Here is a 21,303-nt window from a genome sequence, read left to right as displayed (position 1 = left end):
AGACCACCAGGAGAGTCAGGATCAATGTCACCAGAATGCGCCATTTTTTACACCTGTCTCTCCCACCCTCTAATTATTTTAATTTTTAATATTTTTTTGTAGAATTTTGTTTTCTGTATTTTTAAGATATCAATAAAAACACCATAAAAAATTGATAGTAAAAATATTTTTGTTTTTGTTTTTTTAAATAAAATTCAAAAAACTGCTCAAAATTTGATTTATAGAGTAGAATACCCCCTTAACATAACGTGAATTTTCGTAATAAATGAATGATTTGTAAACGTTGTTCAGGCGTAAGTCTATTCATGATGAAATATCCAGCAGTACTGAACAAAAATAACAAGACAGCTTGACATGGCTCACGCGTGATCTGTCAAAAATCTATTGCAAAAAGTACCTCTACTTGGATCACGTGTTATTGGTGTATCTGTGATTGTAAATAATGAAGGCAATTTTTCATGCTTTTAAATAAAATATATACGAAATCCTATATATGTTACATGCGAACTTAGCCCTTCCTTACTTGTTTCCTTTTCAATACGGTTTAAAAAATTAAAATATAACTTTTATTTAAGATTTGCGGGATTAAAAAATAAATTTAATTAATTTGTTAAATCAATTATTTTTTGTAACTCATTGTTTATAACTCTGTGTAACGGTAATATTGAAAACTAATAACTTTGTAAATTAAGAGCTGAGATTTGAGATTTGATGAATTTGAGTGCAAGGGATATTTATTGTGCCAAAATAAGTTCGAAATTAAATCGTAATGTGCTTTAGATATATATCAGTATACATATACATCATTTAACCATCGTTAAAGTACATAATACAGTTTTGAAATATTTTTTTTTGTCAAACTAATTTTTAATTACTTTAATGGTCAAAGCTAATGACAAGTTAACGAGCTTTAAATATCGGCACTAAAATCTGATTAAATCATATATTGTTCATATATCTAATAGTATACATATGTATATATTTAAATACCAATAAATAACATATAGCCACATACCTAATATATAGTATAATGTACGTGTGTAATTATTTAGATGAACTTCACTCACCGTGCAAGTGAAGCACTCACAGTGTTTTTCGATTTCAGCGGCGATACTTCAAAACATCGGAAAATTTGTCGCGTATTCTGAAAATATTTCAAGCGAATCATAACCATGAAAATGCAAAGTGTGAAAACAAGTGCAATAGTACAAAAATACAAATATTAAATATTGTGAAATAAATATTTTTAAAAGTTCGTTCTAACAAGTTCGTTCAAGACAACAAAGATTTTAAAACCGAAAATCCACCAATATGTTCCACTTAATAACGCTTAGCAACACTCTACAATTGATGTGCTTCTTTGGTGTCGCTATAGCCGGTTATATGGAAGAGAAATATTCGGCATCAGTGATAGAAGATAGTGCTTTGGATATGGTTAGTAAAAACCTGAAAAACTTTCTGTTATATCGCCAAAAAATTGAGTGCCTTTGTTTTTACAAAAAGTGCTAGTGACATAGAGAAATACACTGTGACAAAAAGCACCCGGTAGTCGTAATTAAAAAAAAATATTTTATAAGTTAATAGGACCGTCCTTAATTACTATGCCAAATATGAGCGCGATCAGGCACAATAAGTTTCTTTAGAGCAGCTGCTTAAGTCGGTACACCTCAGAAGTGCGTTACGATTTTTACATTGGATAGTAATATCGAACAAAGAATGTATTTCAAATTTTGTATTTCTAACCAAATTTCGTGTGCGGAATCGTTGCGAATGTTGAAAAAGGTTTACGGTGATTCAATTTTATCAAAAATGAAAGCCTACGAGTGGTACGTATACAAAGTCTTCAAAGAAGGTCGAGAAATCGTTGAAGACATCCTTCGTTATGGATAATATTCGTTCTCTTCAACTAATGAAAATATTAAAAAGTTGAAGGATATGGAGCTTGAAAATCGTTAAGCAAGGGTTTGAGAGATGGCAAGAGACTACAGCATTTCTCGCAAGTCCGTTCGAATGATTTTAGTGGTTATTTTGGTTATGAAAACGTTCTTGCTGGACTCATCCCGATAAAGCTGAATTTTTTCCAAAAAGAGTACACTAAAGATCCGATCCGACTCCAAGCCGAAAACAAAAAAAAAAAAAAAACACACACACACACCAAAGCCGCTTAATAATCAAGTTGACGCTCGTTTTGTTTTATTTTTTTTGATATTCGTGGTTTTGTGCTTCATGAATTTGCTCCGGAGGCCAAGCGGTCAATTAGGAGTTCTATTTGGTCGTATTAAGGCGTTTGTGTGAGAATATCCATCAAAAACGACCGGAATTGTGTATTCACTGGATTTCGCTGCGTGTGTTTTTTTATTGTTCCCCAAACTGAAATTGGAACCCGTTTTCAGTCGATCGTGGAAGTTTGGAACACTCAGTATGAAACGTCGGAGACCCTCTACAATAGAATAGATTGTCGGATCAGCTGATCCACTATCAATCAAGTTCTTACATGAAAAACTTATACAAAACAATATATCTTTACGAAATTGAACTTAGATTTTTGTCCGAGAAAACGGTACAATATATGATATGATATTGGGTAGTCAAAAAAGTTTTTTCGTATTTCTTATCAAACTTCAATTTTTTTTTTTGATGTTTACAATGAATTTTAATAAACCAAATGTGGTCGACCTCACTTTTGCCATTTTTCCGCTAGAGACATTATTCCATCAGTGCAAAACTTTTCTTGATTTCGTGAAAAACTGCGTCAATTAATTTTCATGGGCTTCTTTTGAAGCGCCAACTCTACTTCATTAAGGGAGTTCTGCACTGACCAAAACAAATGGTAGACCGATGATGCAAGGTCTATATGGTGAATGCATCAAAGCTTTCCAGCCAAGCTCTCCCAGTTTTTTCGGAGTCATCAAAGATGTGTGTGGTCTAGCGTTGTCCTGATGGAAGACGAAGCCCTTTCTGTTGATCAGTTCTGGCCCTTTTTTCGATTCTTCACCACGCTTGTACCATTACTGTCGTATTTGACCTACTTTCTCTCTCCCGTCTCCTGTTACCATTCGCTTTAGAAATGGTTCGATTTCATTTCGTTTTAGCAAAGAATCGCAGATGTTAATTCCACTAAAATTTTCACAGACAATTCATGTCAAACATCGATCTTTTTTTTGTATTCAGCCTTTTTTAAATGGTTCAAAACAGTTTGATGATGAATGTTAAGTTCCTTAGCGATGTCATGAATACTTACATATGTGACGGTCCTGGTCAACCTTTTCCATAACTTAATCGACTTTTTTAACGATAGGTCGACCAGAGCGAGATACATCTATTGACAAAATACAAAAAGATTTTTTCCACTACCAATATAATGATCCAATCTGAATAATTTTTACAGGAAAGTTCAGAATAAAGTTCTTGTATAGAAAACAATTTTATTTGTGAAGAGTATTTGTTTTATATTTTACTTAAACACTTATTATGTTTATATTTTCCCTTTGCATGCATAGTTGGGACTCACACGAAAGTATCACTACCCTTTGGAAAGTCACTTTGTCACTACCGAGGACAAGTATATTTTGCGTCTATTTCGTTTGCCGCGTCCGAAGGCGCGACCCGTTTTTCTAATGCATGGTCTTTTAGATAGCTCAATTACTTGGCTGCTAAGTGGGCCGTGGGCGGCTCTCGGTGAGTACCATAAGCGTAATCGTAGTTTTAATGTAGTACATCAAATAAACGTTATACAAATACATTTTATTATTGTTGCGCGTTTATATTTTCAGGTTACTATCTGTACGATCTGGGTTACGATGTGTGGATGGGCAACGCACGTGGCAATTTCTATTCTCGCAACCATACAACGTATAATCCGGATATCGACAAGTCATTTTGGCGATTCAGTTGGCATGAAATTGGCTTTTATGATTTGCCTGCCTCGATAGATTATGTTTTGAATAAGACGGGCTATGATAAAATGGCATATTTCGGTCATTCGCAGGTCAGTTTTCAGTTAAAATATTGGCTCCTCTTACTTTTCTATCTAAACAAGCAAATCACTTACGAAACATCGTCAAAAAAATTTCGACGGTGGTTGCGATTCTTTTCCTACACAAAGCCTTGCATTCTCATCGGCTCTGTTTAAACGAATAGAACGTCCTCTTCTTCTACTTCCATCTGATCAAATTCTACCCGGACTAATAAACACAAATCTATAGCTGGCATGTCTACCAATCACAGGTCACTGTGTGTAAATATTTTACTTAGTAGATGTCTAAAAATCTGGCTCTAAATTGAATGTTAATAGTCGGCACCACATCCTTCTTTGTGATGACATGCGTTGCCTGCTTGTTAAGCAAGTTAAGGATTGACTCCACCGAGCCTCTGTTATATTTATATGAAAAATGTAAATGCTCCTTTGCTGCCGATTATGAGAAATTCCCTCTTTTTCAGAGTCTAATTGTGGAGTGTTTCTGCCACGTACTGAACTGTGGAAAGCTTGCTTCCGCTCCAAGATGACCGAAGATACTTGCTTTGATCCACTAAGAGATCGAGACATTATTAGGAAAACATACCAAGATGTGACTTTAAAGCCGCTTGGCTATCTGAATACAAATAAATATTTTATTTTACAATTTGTGAGAATAAAAGTTATTATTTTTTTTCCAAACCTCAGACCATGGCGCCAGTTTATATGTCTCATCTATGCCAAGACACTGTAGTGGTCTAAACTGAGAGTTGAATTCAAACATCTACGTGCTGAAAACTCTAGTTCGAACGACCATATAGATGCTTATTGCTGTCACCACTGTCCATTACGGCTCTGTTCAACGGAAAATCTCAAGCGCTACAATAGCTCTCAGCCAAAAGACTATCCCATCAAAAACATTACGGCGCCGGTCGCGCTTTATTATACCTCCAATGATAATCTTAGCAGCTACAAAGATGTGATGCATCTGTCCAAAGAGCTACCAAATGTTGTGGAAAATCACCTTTATCCATATAAGAAGTGGAATCATATGACGATGATATGGGGTTTGGAAGCACGCGAATTGACTCATAAAAATATGGTAGAGTTAATGAAGAAATACGAACCAGAATCCAAGTGACGAATTGGCAAACGCAGAAAATTATATTGTATAATGCTCCTTTGAAATTATTGTTGAGAAATTTAATGGCTGTATCCGGTAACGCAATTACCGAGTTTCTACCACGTACTGAACTGTGGAAAGCTTGCTTCCGCTCCAAGATGACCGAAGATACTTGCTTTGATTACATGTATCAATTATTAGGAAAACATTCCAAAATGTGGAATGCGGTGAGTGAAAACAAATAAAATTTTATTTTACAAATTATAAGTTATTATTTTTTTTCCAAACCTCAGACCATGGCGCCAGTTTATATGTCTCATCTGCCAAGCGGTTGCAATCTGAAGCAATTCAAACACTACGTGCAACTCATCGACTCGGGACGTTTCTGTCAGTACGATTACGGACCAACGGAAAATCTCAAGCGCTACAATAGCTCTCAGCCAAAAGACTATCCCATCAAAAACATTACGGCGCCGGTGACTACCGCGGCTGACTTATACCTCCAATTTCTATCTTAGAGGAAATAATAATGTGATGCATCTGTCCAACAATTGGAGCTGTATCTCAGGAATAATGAGCCGAATAATTTCTTTCAAGGCGAATCATATGACGACTGATATGGGGTTTGGAAAAACCATCACACAACTTGACTCATAAAATAGTCCAGCGGCATTAAATCGAAAGATTTTAAAGAATTGTAATCCAGCGCATAGACTTTAGACTTTACATCTCCCCACAGGAAATTCCATGAAGATGATTCCACCGGCTCGCAAACCACTCCGCTGTTTTTTCTGGATGTGCGATAGCTTTTTATGTTTTACTTCTAGGTTGCTCTTTGTCCTAAAATTTGCTGAGAAACGGGCAACTAATCGTATTCACTAACAATTTAATTCTCGAAAACAGTCGGATCTTCCTTGGATCACTTTTCAAAAAGCCCGATGTCGACTTTAAATGCGTCAAGTCGTTCCATACGTCAGTCCAAGTTGATGATAGTGGAAATGACTCTTCACGTGGTTGTGTACACTTTTAGCTGCGCTGCTATTTTTTTCACTAAGATAAGTGGACGTGGACGTGGTCTATTCGGTCGAAAAATCAGTTCCACTAATGAATGCTTCTCATGAGTCTCAAGAGTCTCGAGTAACAGCAATTGGTGTTTTAGATGAGAAGGTAACACGGCGACGAAGTTGAGCAAAGGTCACTCCAGGTTCTCGGGGCAACTGGAATTTTTTGTCTTACATGGGTGTTGGCTTAACTCCTAATGCGCCATTCACTGAAAGGGATTCACTTTAAATGACGGTCAGTGCTTTTAAAGACCACGTCGTTGTAGTCTGGTCAGTGTACTTTGCGAAATCGTCGTAAAAGAAATACCTCTTGATGTCCCTAGTCGGTGGGGCGGCTCCGCTTCCAGCACACGGCTGTAAGTATGGTTTCCACAAAAATATTTCAATAAAAACTGCAAAGTGAAAGTGTTCGACAGATACGTTTGGACTCATTCGATTTCTCGAAATATCGACTTTGCTGGGCAATTTTTTTTCCATGCTGGAATTTTGTACTGCAGATAATCTTATTTCGGTCCCCGGCTAAGCCGATGAGCCCCAACCCATTTGGGAGTGTTTCATCGTGGAGGTTGAATTTCCCGACTATTGAGTCAAAGATACCTTCTTTGACCACCCTGGCGTTAAAAACGAGCACGATTTTGATATCTTGGCGGGGGCAGCTCTTATAGGTGCAGTCCAATCACTTATAATCTTCGGTCACCTTGTCCTCCTCTTTCGACGGGGCGTGAGCGCAAACCAGCGATATGTTAAAGAACTTCGCTTTGATACGGATTGTGGTTAGACGTTCATGCACCGGGGCAAATGCCAGTACTCGGTGACGGAGTCGACTATGAAGAAGCAAATCTTTCAGGCTAACTCGTATATTTTCCGGCTTAAAAATCTTACAGAGCGCAACTTAGTCACTACTCTTGTGTACCGATCTAATGGCAAGTGCACATACATCCATATATTTCGAAGAAGTCACGTCTTTTAAGCAGTAAACGTAGTATTTACCTGAATTTACCGAGTATTTGTTGTTGCAGCCCAATTGTGCTGTATGAAGCAGAATGTTTGCCATACCCTTGTTGTTGTTTGCTGTGTGCAGCATTTAAATAAAGTCGTTGTACTAAGTTGGCTTTCAGAAAGCCAGTGCACATTAAAAGCTATCAACTAGCACAGCTAATGTTGTTGCCCTGTACCTTCAACCAAATAAAGGGTGATTTTTTAAGAGCTTGATAACTTTTTTAAAAAAAAAAACGCATAAAATTTGCAAAATCTCATCGGTTCTTTATTTGAAACGTTAGATTGGTTCATGACATTTACTTTTTGAAGATAATTTCATTAAATGTTGACCCCGGCTAACCCGATCAGGTGGTCCATTCGGAAAGTCCCATTTTGGGCAAGTGTTTCATCATTTCGGCCGGAATAGCCCGAATTTCTCGACTATTGAGTCTTCCAAAGCTGGAATAGTTGCTTTGACTTCTGTAGACTTTAGACTTGACGTAGCCACAAAAAATAGTCTAAAGGCGTTAAATCGCATGATCTTGGTGGCCAACTTACGGGTCCATTTCTTAGAAGACATCTTGTTGTCGAAGTTTTCCCTTCCTCTTTCGCGAGCGGGGCATGTAGCGCCATCTTGTTGAAAACCACATGTCAAGAAGTTCAGTTCGCTTTGATACAAAAAGTTTGTGGCATCGAACGATAGCGATCGCCAGTCACTCGTAACGTTGCGTCACTATGAAGAAGCAAATCTTTGAAAATAACTCGTCCAATGATTTTCCGGCTTACAAACACACCAAACAGTGCGCAACTTAGTCAGTTCTTGAACGGCTTCTGTTGTACCGATCTTCACCCCAAGTGCACATACATCCTTATTTTCGTAGCCATTCAACCAGAAATGAGTAAATGATATGTATTTACCTGAATTTACCGAGTATTTGTTGTTGCTTAGCATTTCGAACCGAATGATTTTGGTAATAAGCAGAATGTTTGCCATACCCTTGTTGTTGTTAGTAAGTGCAGCATTTAAATAAAGTCGTTGTACTGAGCATCTTTCTCTTTGAAAGCCATGTCTGAAATCCCACGTGATCTGTCAAATACTAATGTTGTGAAAATCCTCAAAAAAATATATATAGTTAGTGTATGTAAATATGTGTAGATGTTCGTAATTAAATAATTACTTTCCTGATGGCTTACTTCAAGGCGCGTGTGGTTGCTGTTGTTATGCCAAAGGTTGCGCTTTTCGGTTTGAGACAAGTATTTAATGTAATGAGGCTTTGCTTTGTTAAGACAAAAGTGCCCAGGGATGAGGTGGGCGTTGCTGTTGCGGCTGGATGTTGCAACTTATGACTGCTATTTACACAATTCTCGCAATTGCTCCGCACTCCTCGCGCAGCCATACACCGAGGGCAAGTAGTATGTATTTAGGGTTTGTTAGCTCGGCTTTGACTTGATGGCCTGATTGCTTACTTATTTGCCACTGTTTGCTTACTTAACTGTAAACGTCACTGTCAGCGTGTAACTAACTTTGGAGGGGCGCAAAAATTAAGTGCTACTTATAGCTCCGTCGAGTGCCACTTGTCGCTGGAGTTCGTGGATGTTGAAGTGGCCTTGCATAGTGGCAATGCAAAGTCGGATTTTTTTCTTTTGCTAAATTACAATAGAAACTGAGGGCTATTGGAAACTTTAGCATACGATTTCGAAACAGTAAAAGTACTTTAATTAACAAATAATACTTGTTTGAAAAATTTAATTCATCGAAAAAATGGGAGCACGAAACTCATACATCAAAATCGCATAGTGACGGCTCAATATTGAATTCCGCTTAAGCTGACAAGAGTTGGGTGTTGACGCATGGACGTACTGAGCGACAGTGGCAGTTGTGTGAGAATAGAAATTCATATGTTTCCGTGTATGTATGTGTCGCAAATATACTCCTACCATTCGCTTCCCTATTTCACTCAGTTGCCGAATTAAGTTATTTGTTAACCTCGCTGGCATTGAGCTGTTCGCCAAACCTTCCAACCAACTGTCCGGCTTTCAACTGTCACTTTGACAGCCTGTCACTGTTCGGCTGAAATCGAATGAATGGATGGCCAATCGTTGTATCAAATTCTACAAAAAGAAGCTCCAGATGTAGCATTTTGGTGCTTTTTGGAAGAAAACAAATGCGTCAACTGCTGCAGGCTTAAATCCAGATATTTTGGTATAGTTTATTATTAAGGTTTATTTAAAAGATATATTCAGTTAAAGGATATGTATCTAAAATTAATGGCGCCTAATGAGACCGATAGAAACATTTGTATTTCCCGATTCAATACCATCAACTAAAAAAATGTTCATACCGTTAACAGCCCTAATTTGTCAATTTAATAAGGGATATATGTATGAAAAAGGGATGGAACTTCTTTCTTTCAATGCTCGTATTTATTAGACATGTATTTCAAAGTTTAAAAAAGTTATCATAATTACCTACAGTGTCGACATGTACTTAGAAAGCCTCCGAATGGGTCCAACCGTATCTGCTGAACACTTACATAGTGAGGCTCACATTCTACCGGTCAAAAATTTAATACACTCATCTCCAAGGAGTTTCTGCTGGGATGTTTTTGTGGAAACCATCCCTGCAGTTGTCTGCTGGAAGCGTATCCGCCCCCTAGGAGCATCATTCCTTGACTACGTCGACGATATCGAAAAGTACGCCGACCAGACCTCGGGCGTAACAAAATTCAGACAAGCACTGACCCATATCCAAAGGGAAACTATGAACACCTTCACCGACTCCATCATAATGAGTGACGTAAGTACTTAGAGTCAAACCACCATGTGAAACAATTGGGGCTGTGCCCAAACACCTAATGAAAGATTTTACGGAAGGATCTTGATTTACGGGCTTACAAAATCGCTATTTTGTCTACTATAGTGTCAAAGTGTTCGGGTATTTAAAATCTAAAGTGTACTTTAAGCCAAAATATTTATCGCTGCTTTGAAAACCCCAGACTGACTTTGCTGCTTAAAAATGGATTAAAATAAATTTACTTGAAGTTCATGTTGTTAGAAGAAGAGAAGAACTTGATTTGTATCGACGTCGTAACTACGTAACCGTAACGAACAGAGGTTTTCACTCATCTAATAGATGCACTAGACTCCGTTTATTTTCAATTATTAAATTTTTCTGTATGAGAAAATAACTAAATTTAGGCACTAATTATGAAGAGGAATTTTGGATTTTCGGTTCCAATTAACAAAGCGGTTCTTAAAAAAGCTTCCACAATGGTTAGCACTAAAAAATTTTTCCTTGTCTAATCTGAATTCTCGGAATATTTATTATTCAAGAGTAGCAGTAGCTTCCTGGGTGTCCGTTGAATGAATGATAATGGGTGTTTTTTTAAGGCGTGCGATTTTTCGGCGCAACACTCGCTGCGTCAAATATTCGATCGAAAACATCACCCAAGAGATTCGGTAATTCGAGCGATCATAGATCGGTTTCGTAGCACATTTACTTTAGCGGATTATGCGTATCCTCGAAGCATAGGCTCGAAGCAAATCCGACTGAGCCTGTGTCCATTCACATTGTGAAAGATTTTTCCCACGGATCTTGGTTTGCTGTCTTGCGAAATCGGACTCGTTCAAGAATTGAAACGGAACGAACATCAAGCATGTCGTGATTCCAAAACGAAATGGCCACCGATACCGATTTTCACAATTAAATTTCGTTCAGCGATAAAGCTTACTTTTGGTTGAATATGCGGTTGTTGTTAATAATCCACAAGCCATTGTTGAGACGCCGTTACAACCTTAAAAAGTCACTGTTTGATGTGTTCTATGAGCAGAGGAGTCATTGGTCCATGGTTTTTTGAAGACGGTCATAATGTTGCAGTCAATGCGGAACGTTATAGAGCCATGATTAATAACGTTTTGGTTCTTGGAGGATGTTGATGTGATGATGGCGACCTTTGGTTCCAACAGAAAGGCGCTTATATGCTTACAGCTAACGAAACAAGTAGTTTATTGAACTTTTTGTGAGCGCATTATCTGTCGTGGTGGGTCTGCGTCGTCCCCTCAAAGACCGTGCGGTTTAACGCCGGTGGACATTTTTTTTGGAGTTATGTGAAGTAGCTTGTCTACACAGATGAAGTCGAGACATTTGGCGCCTTGAAAAAGAATATTCGGTACGTTTTGCTGACATACGGTCCAATAAGTGGTCGAAAATTCGATCCCTCGGCTGGAATTTATTTATTTAACCACGGGTGTTAACGGCCCAAAATCAAAGCATAATGGCCAACGATTAGTTTAACAATAAAGCCAAATTCTTGGCCATAATATTGAATTATACGAGTTTTATTGCTTCCTGAAAGCCACATGTCTAAAGAAATACCCTTTATATATTGGATAAGCCGAGCAATGAGCTCAAAAACATACTTATATGACATACATCGTGGCAAAAAAGAACCCGGAAGTTCTAATAAAATTTCCTTGCTGTTCTTAATTACTATATTTGTTTACAGCAGCTGCTTAAGCCGATATACTTCAGTAATGCGTTACGATTTTTACAAATGGATAAAAATATCGAACAAAGAATTTGTGTCAAATTTTATATTTCTAATAAAATTTCGAGTACGGTATCGCTGCGACTGCTGGAAATGGCACAAAACCTTCAAAGAAGGTCGAGAGATCGTTGAAGACATGTCTCGTTCTGAACTACCTTCGACCTCTTCAACTGATTAAAATATTAAAAAAGCGAAGGACATGATGCTAGGAAATCGTCAGGCAAGTGGTAGAGAGATGGTAAGAGAGCTCGACATATTTCGCGAGTCCGTTCGAATGATTTTGGTGGATATTTTAAGTATGAAACGCGTTCTAGCTCTACTCATTCCGATAAAGTTGAATTTTTCTCGCATCGAGCCACGATTGTGACCGAATCTAAAGCCAAAAACGCAATGAATAGCATCGATGAACCAACGCATTCACTATATTTGGCATTTTCTTGTTCCCAAGCCGCTCCGTGGAACCCGTTTTCAGTTGATGGAGATCGAGATAGAACAAAATTCGCTGAAGGATCTGAAGGCTTTCCAAAAAAGGGCATATAAAAAGTGTTTCGAAGACTGGAAAAATTGTTAGCATAAGTGTATTACTCGTACATCTGGTGGGAATTACTCTGAAGGCGGCCAAATGAATATTGATGCATTATTAAATATTTCTTTTCTTTTTACAATTTCCGGGTGCTTTTTAGGTCTTAATGTATATATGTATCTATGAGTATATTTATTAATCAAGTTATTTATTTAATTTCGAGTTATCCATTTGCAGTGGCATAAACTCCATTGGCTTTTGATTTCAACAATCAGTGGCTGAGTAGTTAGCGGTCAACAAACGCTGACACCACCGCACTTCCCAGCAGCTGGCCATTTACCAGCATGTCAGTGGCAGCAGTGGCAATCGGCTATCACCGACACTTCATGGCCTCGGCAGCAAATTCATTTTGACCGCAGATATTTGCGGTTTTCATCTTCTTCAATGTCGGCTACAATGCTGTCGACTTTTTGCCTTTGCAATTTATTCATTTACTTATATGTGCCTGTATGTATTTTCCATAGATATACATACATACGTACAAAAGGTGCATACATTAATTTTTCAATTTTTTTTGTTTTTGCAATTTCTTTGTTTTACTTACTCTATTTTGTTTGAGTTCCTACAATTGCTGGTGTGGCTTTAATTTATTATTTAAATTGAAAAGCTTTGATGTTTATCCAACGCTGTGCAGTGGCGCATCAAAGTGCTGCTGGAGGGAGTAGTGTGGGGGAGAGAGATTGGCCGATTTCGGGTAGTTGGAGATTAGGCGAGCCTCTGCCAGCGTAGCAAAATCAATTGAGAAATAATAATGAGCTATCTGGTGGTTCTGCAATCACGCAGTTCGGTCGACCTCAAATGCGACTATAAGTGAGCACACACACACACGCGCACAATACATGGATGGCACTGTCGCTTGTTTAGAAATACCTGGAGGTTATTGTGTACGGTTGCTTTGCAGCCGTTTAATTTTAGCTGATTTCGCTTTGCCTATTATTGGCCTGCGGTCGAGAGCTTGTTGCCTATCAAAGTGGCTGCGAAGGTCGGGTTTCGCAAATAAATTAAGGATGTTCTGTTGAATAACAAACGCAAACATATCATATGCATAGTCATTCCTGTGATTTGGGTTTCGGGAGCATATGGGCTTTAATCGGTGCTCTCGGATGATATTTATAAAAGAGTAGATTGATCGGAAATACCAGCGCGATTGTAACTGAATAAGTACATAATAATAGTCGTCTTTGATTCGTAATTTTTATGCTCCTTATTTTTGTGCGCTTCTGTCTTGTCATAAAATTTGCTGTTGAAGCAATTAAGCTTCGATGAGCCTGGCAGCCTCTAACAGGCTGTCAAAGTTTCTGTTCCTGAGAACACGCTGTAAATCAGCAAATCGAACTTACCAAGCATCAGTAACCAAGCTTCTTAGTACTTATTGTTTTAACTTGGGTAGTCCTCTTAGGCCCAAATCGGTTTAAGGACTGATTAGCAGTTTGGTTTGGATTGATAGAGCGCATCTCCTGAAGATTAGTTGTTATAGCGTTGCAAATTTTATATCCAGCACTCAACATATTTTCTTGACGAAGGTTTTTCGCCGGAGCTTAATGTCTAGGGTGATACCTAGGTACCTAGTTATGTATTGATACTTTCTGCACTACCAGGGTAGATTCCGAAGGTTTCTCTCCAGCTGCTAACAATGTTGAGTCAGCCGCGGCTATCGCTGCAACATAATTTGAGTCAGTGAAGCTTGCACCCGCTTTTATAGCTTGCAAGTTTGAGTATGCGTTAACTACGAAAGTATCTAATTTTTAAGTAAGAAGCAATTTTTGGCTTTTCATTTCTTAAGTCTGAGCTATCTTCAACACCTACTTTACTGACCATAACGGAGACAAGCACATCTGGCAATTTCCTATTATGTGATCTACATATTTGCTTTAAAGCACCGTGAGGTTAGGCCGCCATACATGGCCAGTACTTCATAAAATATATACTGCGGAAGTTGTTGCGTCCCCCCATGGGTGTAATGAATGTAAGGAGTCCAACCTCTCGATACCAGTCCAGAGCAGTATGGAAGCTCAACTGACAGTAGTTTCGGCTATGAGGTCAGACCGGAGATTTTATTCTGGTACGACATGGACCAGGAGACCTAGGAGTTCACTCCAACTTGCTCATGCGGCACGGTCCTTCAGGGAATATCGCGTTGGTTGTGCTTGATATTCAAATACGTGAAGAACTGACATTTTGTGGAGCTGTATTGCAACCGGTTGCGGGACCTAAAGTATGGCAGATATTTCAGATAGGCCTCAAACCCTGCTACCAGGTTAGTGTGTACATTCCACACTACTAATTGCTACTAAAAATGCCTGAAATTTTTAGGGCGCTGATCAACGCAGTATTATGATCCGCTATGCTCTTCAGCGCCATAGGGTACAGCAGGTACCTGCGTTAAACACACCAGATGTTTCTGATGTCTTATATAGTGTGATTGAAGTAGAAGTACTTCTTTAAATACCCTTTTTGGACAGAACACGCGTGAGTCCTGTCAAGCTATCATGTTATTTTTGTTCAGTATTGTTTGGTATTTCATAAAGGAAAGACTTACACCTGAACAACGATCACAAATCGTTCAACTTTATGACGAAAATTCATGTTCTATAACTCAACTTATAGTCAACATAATCGGCCTACTGAGCGAACTTCTCGCAACACCATCAGCCACCTTGAGTCCCAACATTCATTATTGGGTAATATTCGACTAAATAGACTAAGTTCAGCAGGCAGTGAAGAAAATATCGCAGCCGTAGCTAAGAGTGTACACGAAGATCGTGGAGAGTCTATTCGGCGCCGTTCGTAGCAACTCGGACTGACGTATCGAACGACTTGTTGTGTTATACGTCGAGATCTTAAATTGAAAGCTCGCAAAATACAGCTTGAGAAAGAAATGTAGACGCTCCACCTTCCCACGCGACATCGCTTCTTCTATGGGTTTTTGCAAAGTTCCAAGAAGATCCGACGTTTTCGAGCCAAATAATGTTCTGCGCTGAGACACATTACTAGCTCAATGAATAGGTAAACAGGCATTGGGAAGAAGAACCACCTGAAAAGATTCAAGAGCTGCCAATTCATCCAGAAAAAACAACGGTTTGATGTGGTTTGCAAGCAGGTGGAATCATTGGTCTATATTTCTATAAAAATGATGGTGACGAGAACGTTACCGTCAATGATGACCGTTATCATGGAATGATAACTGACTATTTGTTGTCTGAAATTGAAGCTCGTGGATAGGCGACAATGGTTTCAATAAGACGGCGTAATTTCCCACACATTGTATCAATCAATGGATTTATTGAGAGAACATTTCGGTGAGTAGATAATTACACGTTTCGGGCTGGTCGATTGGCCACCAATATTGTGTGATATTACACCGTTAAACTTTTTGCTGTGAGCATATATAAAATCTAAGATCTATGCGGACAATCCTGCCAGACTTCAGACTTCAGGCTTTGGAGCAAAACATCACGCGTGTCATTCGCCAGTTACCAGTCGAAATGCTCGAACGAGTCATCGAAAATTGGACTCAACGGATGGACCATCTGAGATGTAGCCGCGGCCAACATTTGAAAGAGATAATCTTCAAAAAATAAATGCCAAAGAATGTTCTTTCGAATGATAATAAACATTTCCTATTAAATTTGAAGTTTCTGTGTTTTTTCTTTCAAAAAGTAGAGAACTTCGAAATGGATCATCTTTTAGATTTAAATAGTTTTCCAATCTCGTTCAGTTTAACCAAAAAGCGCAGAGATTTGCTCAAATTCTAAACTATTAAGGTGCTCCTAAATAATTCACCGAGTTCAAATAAGTTACATACAAGCTAGTGTGTTCGATCCGTTAACAGCTAATTATACCCATAAGCAAGTAAGTTATAGAAATCATCCTGAGAGTCCGTAGTAGACTGGTTTACTCTAAACTTGGTAAATACTTGGTAAAATGTAATGCGAACCAGTGTTGCTTCTTTGTGACATATGTATTTTTATTGATTGTTAATAATTAGCCATTAAATTTTATTATCATTTATGGTATTTTTTGATCATTACATTGCTATTTTTATGAACATTCTAGCCAACTTCATTTGGTTTGGCTGGTGTTTGTTTAGTTTTTTTTCTTTTTAATTCATCATCTGACATAGTTTTTTATTATTAATAATTAATTACATTGGGATTAATGCGAAATTACTGTTTACTTTGCAATTACGTTTAAGTGTTTTACGCTTAATTAAAAATAAAAAATATTTTATAGGTTAATCGCTAAAACATTCATACATATATGCGTGTATTTATGTATTAGTATATATATTTATATATAGATATTTACGTTAAACGCGTGTTTTTAAATACAAATGCTTGCACATATATGTATATATGTACATATATTTATTTTATGCCATTTAATTTTTCTTATTTTTTGTAATTTTTTTGTAATTTTCTCGCGTTTTCAATAATGGAAAACGCTTGCCTATACTAACAATTAATATTTATGCAAAATTTACAAGCCTTTCTTTGATTCAAATGCAAATAAAGTGAAAAAAACGAGTTTATGTTTGTATGTTTGTGAGTTTTATTGATTTTTATTTTTATTTTATTTTTTGTATTTAGATTTTTTTCTTCTGTGCCGTTGGAAATTTCCCGCAATTTTACTAATGGCAAAGTTTTTTTTTAAGTGCAGTCTATTATCATGGCATCATTTTAAAATTTTAAATAATTATGGTACAACTCTTTGCCGCTTTTTCGAAAGCTTTTGAACAGTTTGTAGCTGCTCGTATCATTGAAATGACAACTACTATTTACAGAGCGCTTTTCTATTATCGTTAGTAATTAAATTTAGTTCGCGTGATTTAGCGAAGTCTTTTGGCTTTCGTCTCTTGGTTTTGGGTTTTTGTTTTATGTATGTAATTTGTGTCAAAGCATTTATAATACAATACACTTATAGGGTATAAGTATCTAAGCTCTAAAAAAGTTTACGCTAGTGTGACATTTTTGGTATAAGCTTAAGTGTATAGCTGGCATGCGCAGGGAAAGCTTTTCACTTTTCTTTGCCTTGAAAGTTTCGAATTTTAATTTTGCTCTTATTTTATACAATTATATCTATATGTATGTATTTATATAGATATATGTTTTCTAAGCATTTAATTTTATAATTTCAACATTTAGAATCTGCGATTTTGGAATATAGATTGTAACTTGGAGAAATTTTTTGGTATCGAATTTCAGTTTAAGGTCTAGTAATTTAGCTTGGAGAAATTTTTTTGGTATCGAATTTCAGTTTAAGGTCTAGTAATTCATTAATTCCTAAATATATTATAGCAGCTGTTTTTGATTTTTTTTTAAATGAGTGGCTGTGAACTGAAACCAAATGCAATATATGTATACATCTGAAAAAAAAGCCAAGCAATTTAAAATAAACTGATTGATGAATAAAATAAAAAATCTGCCACAAAATTTCATTGCTACTGTTGTGATTAAACTAAATGAAACCGTTGGGAAGGCCAAAAATTTTTTGAAGTTATTAATACAAATTATAATAATTTTTCTGATGATGATAGTATGATACTTCAGTTTTTGGAATTTTGCAAAAATTAGGTAAATTTAAAGGTTATAGCAACTGGACAGAACTCTCTCTCAAGAACCACACCAAGAACCTTGAGTTGGGGATTTTTAGGCTATAAACTGTTGTGGAAGCACAACGTGGAAGAAAGAGTGAGAAAAGCTAGTAATGCTTTATATGAGTGTAGGCAGATGCTAGGCACAATCTGCAAGCCAGTGGAAAGGGCTTAGAGGACCGCTGCAATCAAGGCAGTAATCTCGTACCGCGGCCAGAAGTGTCTTGGGTAGTAGGGCAGCTGATGGCCAGAAGCATATCACCTTCATTTCTACTGGGTGCCAGGCCAGGCGATGATCTAGGCAAAAGCCTGGTGAGAAAATCAAAACCCGATGGAACGAGCTAACTGGGTGCAAAACTGCAAAAGTCATGTGCAAAATGGTAGGTCGGGAGTACACAAAATTCCTTTTGGCACTAGATAAAAGATACTGTTGGAACATGATCGGAATACTAACTAGTCACTGTCTGGGGCTGACAGATCGAAAAGATTGCAGGAAATATCTAGAGCAAGGCACCAGTGAAACAATGGAGCATCTCTTGTGCACTTGTCCCACATTAGTAAGACTACGCTATAAGCAATTGGGGTCCCCAGGGTATGATACACTGGAGGAGGTATCGATAGTGAGGCGACGACGTCAGGTAAAATTCGCATCCGGAGCATGGATTCTAAAGGATGACTAGTCCTTATGAACCAGTAACAGAACTCCATCTAGTATCGTAAAGGATCAAACTGATATATGCGTGGCTCATTGGCCTACCAGAATAAAATAACCTAAACTACAAGGCGCTAGATTATGACTGCTTTAAAGAAAAAAAGTTGTTTAATCGGAGATAGATGTGATTGTGGCATATTTCAGCTTTCGCTTTTATTTTGGAACATAATGGGTTAGGAGTAGTCAGAATTTTCTAAAAACAAACATTTTTTCAAAGCATAATATCTTTAAAAGTCGCTCTGAAAAGTAAAGTAATAATTCGTAAAATATGTATTTGAGTTATTAGATAATAAGCCAAGGGTTCTCGGACTCTTTGAAACGTTCGAGGGCTAGTGGCTAGCAGCAGCTGTAAAATTTCCAATGCAAATGGAGTCAGAGGAAGACGACGATATGGGTTTCGGTCTCTTCGACTTAATCTATTTACTGGTCCTCCAAAAACCAAAAAAAAAAATATCTAAAAAACAGGCCGCCACATGAAACACAATATGAGATGACTGTAAAGTATTTTGAAATCCGGAACATCGTAGATCGCGCCTTGAAAGTTCATTACTGCTCAAGCGAACCACAACATTTTGTATGCAAATTCGTGATACGAGGGAACAAAGTAATGAAAAAGTTAAAAATCGGCGTGATAGTCATTGAAGCTGTCATCAATATGGATCACGATCCAAAGATCGCAATAAATATATAGTAGAACGTGTGACAGACGCTAAGTAATGCTAAGTTTTTTTTTTATTTTGTAAAATAAAAAAAAATTATTGGCAAACAAAAATCGGTAAATTTTCCACGTGTCTGACTCTATCTAACCTCTAAAAAGGTGAAAGATTATGATTGCGACGTATTGCATATAATAAGTATTTGATTTTCGTTGGCAGTCACGCGTTATTTACTGTTTTCTTCAACATTTCAACAATTTAATATTTTATTTTTTAAACTTTAATTTTTGGCTATTTTTTTAACAGTGACTTGTGTTTAAACCAGTTTTCGGTGAACCTCTTTAGATTTTTTAGATTGTTTGTTTGTTTGTACATGTGTTAATGCCTGCTCATATTATAAGGTTCATCGAAGCATTATCACTTCTAAATGTTTTAAACCGACTATTGCTTTAATTTTTTATTATTTCTATCGTCTGTTGTTGCAACATGCCATCTGATTTTTCAAACTTCGTTTTTAATATTTTTTCAAAATTTTTGTAGCTGCAAATGCTGAATTTTGTACGAACTATAGACTTAGACCTTACTAGTACCGATGTGGGTTAACATGCAAAATGTTTATAAAAATTAATAATTGGAATATTATGGCGATTTTGAATTCCATTTCATTTTAAATGCTTAAGATATGTGTCAGCGACCCATTTATGCTACTTACAAATCGAATTACATAAAAATTAATATGCTAATTAAACCTATAAATACATTTAAAAACGTGTAAGTAGACGCCTAGGTATGTACTCGTATGTATATGCATTGCTAGTTCTTCAAGTTGCGCTTAAATACGAAATATTTACAAGACAGCTGAAGCGCGCCTAAGCGTTGCACTTCTCCTACTTCCCAACACTGCGGTCACTTCGGTTCATTCTCTCGGATTGCAACGCATCTTATTCAATCTTACTCAGAAGTAGTCCATTTTCGGCGCCTCCATGGCGGTGTGTAAGGTCAGTGTCACGCCGCGATTAATGCTCACGGCCGGGTAGAAGACACCGTAGAGATCGCGGAATGCCACGGAACCTTGTGGCATTTCATTGACGAGAAAACTTAAAGTATGTCGTTCTAGATCGAGTAGCACGCCAATGGTGCTACCAGTGGTTATACCACCCTCGACGCGTCGCTCGTGCACGGAATTATGCTGAAACCATGAGCGCTGTCCGTCAATGTACATGGCAAATGATTTTTCGTCTTTGCCTGCAAAGAAAATAAGTTGAATGTTAAAATAATAAATAAATACATAGAGGAAATTAAAATATGTATAGTAATTACTTTGTGACAACATTTTTCTCTCCTAAAGTTTAAGAAATTTGTGGAACTCAAACGCCACGACCTAACCAAATCTATTCATTTGTGATGCCAACTATAAAAGTCCTTGATATTAAAAAAAGCTAAAATTATTTCCCGTCAGACCTGTTTCAGGAAGAGCACCACCGTTACTGGACGTAATCTCTCTATTACTATCAAAAATGGGCTGAGAACTGTTCAAATTTTGCTAAGGTTGCAGTTGAGGAGTGTATCCTCAATGTTCTAATATGACAACTGAAATAAATTCAGCCTACATGATGAAACATCCCCAAATGGGTTGATGCTGATCGGATTCACCGCGGCCCGATATGTAATTATCTGTAGTACCATCTTCCAGCATAAGAAAATTCATCAAGGTACCTGGCTGTCTCCGGATCGAAAAGCCACCGACCAGATCCGTCATGAAGTGATGGACGGAAGCCACAACACTGACTCGAACCACTATCTTGCTGAAACTAAGATACGCATCCGCCTTCACGTAGCAAAAATCACACGTCAACAAACACAAGTAAGGTACGACGTCGAAAAGGTGCAATTACTCATCAGCAATTCGGTTTAAGGGAACTGTGGGACGGCATTTCCAGCGCTTTACGTACCGCTGCAAACGAAACTATTGGTTTTCGAAAAACGCAAATAAACAGTGCCGTGTCGCTGTGGAGAGAAAAGACTGCCCACCTTGCAACGTTAAAATCGACCACAACATGTGCGGGATGGGTTAAGTATACTATGAGAGTTGAAG

At 37.5% G+C, this 21,303-nt stretch overlaps 2 protein-coding genes and 1 long non-coding RNA gene across 4 annotated transcripts in view; 2 read left to right on the top strand and 1 right to left on the bottom strand.

The window, feature by feature from the left end:
* Window positions 1–1,089: 1,089 nt before the first annotated feature.
* On the top strand, window positions 1,090–5,102 carry LOC105224194 (lipase 3). The gene is made up of 4 exons (XM_049454380.1): window positions 1,090–1,434; window positions 3,501–3,678; window positions 3,774–4,077; window positions 4,760–5,102. Exons 1-4 carry the CDS (start codon window positions 1,312–1,314, stop codon window positions 5,094–5,096), a joined length of 942 nt encoding a protein of 313 aa, XP_049310337.1. The 5' UTR covers window positions 1,090–1,311; the 3' UTR covers window positions 5,097–5,102.
* A 12,226-nt stretch (window positions 5,103–17,328) lies between these two features.
* LOC125775800 (uncharacterized) lies at window positions 17,329–17,861 on the top strand. The gene is made up of 2 exons (XR_007421386.1): window positions 17,329–17,457; window positions 17,510–17,861. It is a non-coding gene; the product is annotated as an uncharacterized LOC125775800 (long non-coding RNA).
* Window positions 17,862–19,889: 2,028 nt separating this feature from the next.
* LOC105224211 (E3 ubiquitin-protein ligase TRIM9) overlaps window positions 19,890–21,303 on the bottom strand; it is a 247,688-nt gene continuing 246,274 nt past the window's right edge. For both annotated transcript variants that reach the window (XM_049446481.1, XM_049446482.1), the window contains one exon: window positions 19,890–20,453. In XM_049446481.1, coding sequence (XP_049302438.1) covers window positions 20,164–20,453 — 290 coding nt within the window. In that variant the 3' untranslated portion in view covers window positions 19,890–20,163. The remainder of the gene's footprint in view (window positions 20,454–21,303) is intronic.

This window comes from Bactrocera dorsalis, chromosome 1, assembly GCF_023373825.1.
Source record: "Bactrocera dorsalis isolate Fly_Bdor chromosome 1, ASM2337382v1, whole genome shotgun sequence".
NCBI classification, from domain to species: domain Eukaryota; kingdom Metazoa; phylum Arthropoda; class Insecta; order Diptera; family Tephritidae; genus Bactrocera; species Bactrocera dorsalis.
This window is presented reverse-complemented; position numbering and strand designations above follow the sequence as displayed.

Excerpts from the sequence above, each read along its gene's own strand:
- LOC105224194 (XM_049454380.1), top strand. The coding sequence starts at position 1,312 with ATGTTCCACTTAATAACGCTTAGCAACACTCTACAATTGATGTGCTTC. Across the intron at positions 1,435-3,500 it reads AAGATAGTGCTTTGGATATG|TTGGGACTCACACGAAAGTA; the intron begins GTTAGTAAAAAC and ends TTGCATGCATAG. Across the intron at positions 4,078-4,759 it reads TCGTCAAAAAAATTTCGACG|TTCGAACGACCATATAGATG; the intron begins GTGGTTGCGATT and ends TGAAAACTCTAG.